Genomic DNA, 6,783 nt, shown 5'->3' with positions numbered 1-6,783 from the left:
TGTATATATAATATATTTTCTTAACTAATATGCGACATGAATGCCAAACATTAAATCCTGCTATTTTGTATCTAATATTTTGTACACCTAGCTGCAAGGACCCAGGGATGAATTTTGTGCAGTTCATATTTAATATTCTCCCTTTGAATTTAGGCAGATTAATTCACTAACATATCCATAGTCATAATATTTTTAACTAACGTGAAATAATCTAAAATAATATGATCCGAAAAAGAAACTAAACCAAAAGAAAAGAAGAAAGGGTCAAAGTTCAACATAGCCATCGCATGCCCTGCGTTCGACGATAATGGCTAAACATCATCCAGATTTGATTTTTTGTAGAAAACAAGCCGGTGTCGGTAAGCTGTTCGTTTTATTTTCACTGCATATGATTGTATTAGTACTAACTTCTTGTCAGCAATTATCCGTGCTGTGAATGGGTTATTGCTGTGCTCAAGCCTTTTGTTGATGGTGGCTAGCTAGCTAAGCTAGTACAGTAACTAACATGCTAGTAGGAGCAGTTAGCAAATGTTGTTCATTCATTTAGCTAGTTAACGTTACCATAACTTTCTTCTTCGTCAACCCTTTGACTTGCCTTCTAACGTTATAGTTAGCTATATTGAAGCAACTTTGTTATTGATTGCATAACGTTACTCGCGTAGCCAGCTTCATGAAACAATTATTTGTTGGCCAAGTTACTTTACAATCATGTTCAATAACTGATTTGTTCTGTTTACTTTTCAGCTATTGGAAGATTGTGCGAGAAATGTAAGTTTCAGTATAAAACGTTTACATCTATGTCTGTCTCAAATAGGGTCATGTCTTGGGGGTTAAGGGCCGCGACGCTCGGTTTGAACATTAACACATCGCTTGCGGTACGGTTTTGAAAGCATAAGGGCTTTATTTTTCATATTGGCAATAAATAAAAGGTTTAATTGATACACATTTTTATAGGTATAGGGTTCCCCAAGCGGACATATTTCCATGTTACAGAGCTTGTTTAAGGAAAACAGAATGAAGACAGTGCACTCACTACCTGTGCTAATTAACGTTAGTTATCTGCATCTCCGAACACCTGTGTGTAAATGGAAGACAGACGCCACAAACGTTTTGTCTGGCTGCAGCTGTCTTAAAACAGTGTGTATTTTGCATTTGTGAAATTATTTTGATTTGATATGAAAGTAGAGGGTTTTTTGTTTCTAGAGCCGTATCGCAATTGAGAATCTATTCACGTTTAGATTGAGTGTTTGGCTTCCAGAGCCAATTCGCCGTTTAAACATAACATATAAGGTCCTTGCACTAAGGAGTAACGTCAGGCTCATTTAGTCAAATATTGGGCTAAATAAAACCTTTCATACAGTGACGCCAACTTAGCAATTTTGTTGCTATATTTAGCTACTTTTCAGACTACCCTGGCAACTTTTTTTCAAACAGCAACTAGCAACAAATTTAGCTACTTTTAAAAATTTGCTTGGAACTTTTAGCAACTTTTGAAGTGACTCAAACGCTAAAATGCACACATTTTCCCTATAAAACAACACAAAAACGATTTTCTGTCACACTCAGTCGCTGCAAAAGTGCATTGTGAGTGACGTCAGCAGCAAATTGCAAATCATTGTTGGCTGACTGCAGGAGCAGTAGTACGGGTTCGATGAGCCAAACCCAATGAATATAGTTGGTCACGAATGTTTGATCTTGAACAGAACTTACAACATCAATCAACATATCTAAATCAAGTGTACAGAAAAAGAGTGGGAGTCTGTACCTGAACAAATGTCAAATCATAGAGACATTTGTTCAGGTACAGACTCCCACTCTTTTTCTGTACACTTAAAACCTGTTATGGACAGGAGTTCCGCTAGTGGAACCCCTAGCCAACAGCCAATGGAATAGCAGGGCGCGAAATACAAAACAACAAAAATACCATAATTAAATTTTCTCAAACAATCAACTATTTTACACCATTTTAAAGATAACTCTCGTTAATTCCACCACATTGTCCGATTTCAAAAAGGCTTTACGGCGAAAGCAAAACATTAGATTATGTTAGGACATCAACTTGACAAGAGAACCACACAGCCATTTTCCAAGCAAGGAGAGGCATCACAAAAAACAGAAATACAGCTAAAATGAATCACTAACCTCTGACGATCTTCATCAGATGACACTCCCAGGACTCAATGTTATACAATACATGCATGTTTTGTTCGATAAAGTTCATATTTATATCCAAAAATCCCATTTTACATTGGCGCGTGATGTTCAGAAAATGTATTGCCTCCCAAAACTTCCGGTGAATGAGCACATCAATTTACAAAAATACTCATCATAAACGTTGATAAAATTTACAACAGTTATTGAAAGAATTATAGATACTTCTCCTTAATGCAACCGCTGTGTCAGATTTCAAAATAGCTTTACGGGAAAGCACATTTTTCAAAATTCTGAGTACAGAGCTCAGCCATCAAAGCAAGCTATACAGTTACCCGCCAAGTTCTGGAGTCAACTAAACTCAGAAAAAGTATTTTAAATCTTAACTTACCTTTGCTGATCTTTGTCGGAATGCACTCCCAGGACTCCCACTTCCACAAGAAATGTTATTTTTGTTTGAAAAACTCCATATTTATGTCCAAATACCTCCTTTTGTTCGCGCGTTCAGATCACTATCCAAAGGCAAAATGCGCGACTGTAAAACCAGAGACAAAAAGTCTAAATGTTCCATTACCGTTCGTAGAAACATGTCAAACGATGTTTACAATCAATCCTTAGGGTCTTTTTAACATAAATCTTCAATAATATTCCAACCGGAAAATAGCGTATTCATTACAGAGGAAAAAGGAGCGGCGCGCCAGTGTGCTCGCGCAGTAAACAACTCACTGCTATCAGGCAGTCCACTGATTGACTGGGCTCTTATTCTCTGCCCAGTAACAGTAGATGCATGAAACAAGGTTCTAAAGACTGACATCTAGTGGAAGCCTTAATAAGTGCAATATGACCCCACAGACACTGTAGTTTGAATAGGGATTAGAAAGAAAAACTACAGCCCTCAGATTTCCCACTTCCTGGTTGGATTTTTCTCAGGTTTTTGCCTGCCATATGAGTTCTGTTATACTCACAGACATCATTCAAACGGTTTTAGAAACTTCAGAGTGTTTTCTATCCAAATCTACTAATATGCAAAATATTTGACTCTGGTCCCGAGTAGCAGGCAGTTTACTCGGGGCTCGCTTTTCATCCACAGTATATATGAGTCAGCATACTAGTTATACAAAGAGGCCCTATTATTTCAAAATCAAATTAGCTAGCCTATACTTATAACTTTGTAGGCCGCATGTGCTGCACCAGAATCACATGTTCTCTTCTGCTTTATCATTGTTTAAACGATGTGTGTAATTCCAGTCCATATAAAACAGTATAGTACAATTCAGTAATAGGTTTCACTCTCAAAGATTTGCCTACTGGAGCTAGTTTAATTTATTTACCCAAGAGAGCATATAGCTAGCTACATCTATGGGCATTAATGTTTTTTCTGTCGTGTGTAATGTGCCTATATCATATATGTATTGGATAATGGCACAATCATTTGGGCTTGGGCTCATTAAATGTTGTTAATGTAGGGTTCATAAAATGTATTTTATATATGGCGGCTCAGGTAGCATCGGGTTTGAATTTACATGCCGCTTAACGCTCTAATCAAATCCAGACATTTATATGCTTTATAATGCTTTTGAATGACACTTCTGGTTTTGGCGGGAAATACCGGGTTACCCAACCATGTTTATCTCTCAATACGTAAGTGAAGTTTAGTCTAGTGCTGTTGGTTGCAGTAGCGGTGTGTGGGTAAAATCATCGGAGAGGCCAATTTCCCCCCCCCCCCAATAATTACATTTGGCTTATGATGCTGATTGGTCTGAAGCCAAATTCGAACTGGCTTCCCTTGATGTTTGTTTTTTTTGTGCGCCAGGACTACTCACAGCTGAGCTCACTCGGTTTAGCTCAATGCTGATTGGCTATTATTTTAGTTTTTTTGGGGGGGGGGGGGCTCGCTGGCTTCCCTTGAATTCAATGCTACTAGCTAACAACGTGACATTAGAACACAGGAGTGATGGTTGCTGATAATGGGGCTCTGTACGCCTATGTAGATATTCCATGAAAAATCTGCTGTTTCCAGCTACAATATTCATTTACAACAATAACTGTCTACACTGTATTTCTGATCAATTTGATGTATTTTTTTTGTTTTTTTTTATGGAAAAAAACAAGGACCTTTCTAAGTGACCCCAAACTTTTGAACGGTTATATATTTCAACACTTTGATGGCTTTATGTGCATGGCTCAGTTCAAAATTGCATTAACACACTCATCCCACTCTCCCAGGCGATGGAAAGTGTGTGATCTGTGATTCGTATGTGAGGCCGTGCACTCTGGTGCGCATCTGTGACGAATGCAACTACGGGTCGTACCAGGGGCGCTGTGTCATCTGTGGAGGCCCCGGGGTGTCTGACGCTTACTACTGCAAGGAGTGCACCATCCAGGAGAAAGATGTAGGTGTCCTACCCTCTCACCCCTTTCTCACACTTGGCTTGTAAAAGGAGTAGGAAGATCTGCACACTGTTGAATGCTCCTGTATACTTAATATAAACTACATTGGAATAAACTATATGGGATAATTCAACAGTGTGTGCAGGTACTTCTTTTACAAGCTCAACCTAATATTTATTTATTTCTTAATTCCTTTACTTTAGATTTGTGTGTATTGTTGTGAAACTGTTAGATATTACTGCACTGTTGGAGCTAGAAACGCAAGCATTTCGCTACACCCTCAATAACATCTGCTAAACATGTGTATGTGACCAATGAGATTTAATTAGATTTCTACTCCTTTCACAACATTTAATGTTGTAAGCAATTTATAGACGTCTAAGCAGGAAATTGAAATGAAAGTGGTTCTATAATTTAGAGTAATTTTCAGCAATCCAGTTTATACCCATTGTCTCACGTCAGATAGCGCAACGATTCTGTCGGTTGAGGGATGAGCATCGCATAGGAGTGACACCACCTGTCAGAAGACAATGGTATACCATAAATATTAGAGGAAAGGAGAAAGCATTTTCCCATGGAAGGAAATGATAAAGATGCCTGTCTGTCAAGTGGTCATGCTTTCTAATAGTGTTGCACAGGTATACCGGTACCAAAACGTCATGATACCAACATTTTAGAATACCCTAATACCGTTTAATATGATACTAGAGACTTTTTCTGCCAGACCGATCTAAACAACCTGCTGGCTCCTGTTATACAGTGTTTTATAAAGTCAGTTGAATTTAAACAACAGCCACGAGTCTATTGTATGCAGGTTCAATAATATCCACTTCACTTTCATTCACATATCAGATGTGGCAGCTGTAATCAGCTAGCCGCATCCCTACCAGCCCTCACTCATCTGTTTCTCCCCGTCCGCTCTTCACACACAGCTATTCCTCTGTCTTTTTTTATTTTTTATTTTTTCAAATATTATTTATTTGCGATGGCTAGTGGGGATGCAGACCCTGATGAGTCTTCTGTTATTAGATATGTACATTTTGTTCGATTGGAGCAGCGTGCAATGTTGATACATTGTATAATTTCATTGCCCAAGTCTAAGACACTGCATCTCAGTGCTAGAGGTGTACCTACAGCCAACTTGGTTCGAATCCAGACTGTATCACAACCGGCTGTGATTGGATGCCATAGGGCGGCGCACATTTGGCCCAGCGTCGTCCGTCATTGTAAATAAGAATTTGTTCTTAACTGACTTGCCTAGTTAAATAAAATGTTTTCACCCCTCTACCAATAACTGCCCTTTGAGGGATTGGAAAATGTCCCTGGTCTTGGTGATTTAATGTATTTTTGAAATTCACTGCTGGACTGAGGGACCTTACAGATCATTGTGTGTGTGGGGGGGGTACAGAGATGAGGTAGTCATTAAAAAATCATGTAACTATTATTGCAGTGTGAGTCCATGCAACTTATGGGATTTGTTAAGTACATTTTTACTCCTGAACTTGTGTAGGCTTGCCATGACAGAGGTTCAATACTTATTGACTCAAGACAATTCAGCTTTATTTTTTTATTAATTTGTAAACATAAAAAACTAACAATTCCACTTTGACAGTATGGGGTATTGAGTGTTGGCCAGTGATGACAATCTCAATTTCACTAAATGTTTAATTCAGGCTGTAATGCAACAAAATGTGGAAAAAGTCAAGGGGTGTGAACACTTTCTGAAGTCACTGTACTTGTTCGCCTTGTCATAAAATCTTCCCAATATGTACTACCCGTTAAGCTCATTTTATTCACACTATATGAGGTGTCTAGGTTTCAATACCGCCACTCTGGTTTATACCTGCACTAACTCTTTGCTACTCTCTCTACACTTCTTGGTTTGACCCTACAGAGAGACGGATGCCCCAAGATTGTGAACCTGGGCAGCTCAAAAACTGACCTGTTTTATGAACGGAAGAAGTATGGCTTCAAGAAGAGGTGAAGACAGGACAGTCCAACATGCTTTGCTTCAGTTTTGTTTTTACTCTTCTTTTTGTAAACATGTTTTGACAATACAATAAAGCTTTCTTTTATATTACTGCAATGTATGTTTTTCCCTTTAGTTATAGGGGTAATGATCTAGTGTTCACACTTCTGTGAAAGGTTTGAGTCAACCGTTGCTATTGCAAAAGGTTGTGGACTGATGATTACACCCCTGGCATGGCCAAAACAAAAAAAAAGAGTCCAGTTTATCCAATG

The 6,783-nt window shown here is 38.5% G+C and overlaps 1 protein-coding gene across 2 annotated transcripts; it reads left to right on the top strand.

Annotated features, from left to right (window-relative positions):
• The first annotated feature begins 92 nt into the window (after positions 1–92).
• phf5a (PHD finger protein 5A) lies at positions 93–6,626 on the top strand. Of its 2 annotated transcripts, none has more exons than XM_045709924.1 (4): positions 93–359; positions 745–768; positions 4,378–4,544; positions 5,005–6,480. In XM_045709924.1, the coding sequence occupies exons 1-4, from the start codon at positions 308–310 to the stop codon at positions 5,128–5,130; spliced, it is 369 nt and encodes a 122-aa protein (XP_045565880.1). In that variant the 5' UTR covers positions 93–307; the 3' UTR covers positions 5,131–6,480.
• The last annotated feature ends 157 nt before the right edge of the window (positions 6,627–6,783 follow it).

This window comes from Salmo salar, chromosome ssa28 (genome assembly GCF_905237065.1).
Source record: "Salmo salar chromosome ssa28, Ssal_v3.1, whole genome shotgun sequence".
In the NCBI taxonomy this organism is placed as follows: Eukaryota; Metazoa; Chordata; class Actinopteri; order Salmoniformes; family Salmonidae; genus Salmo; species Salmo salar.
The sequence above is the reverse complement of the archived record's forward strand: the minus strand, read 5'-3'. Positions and strand labels throughout refer to the sequence as shown.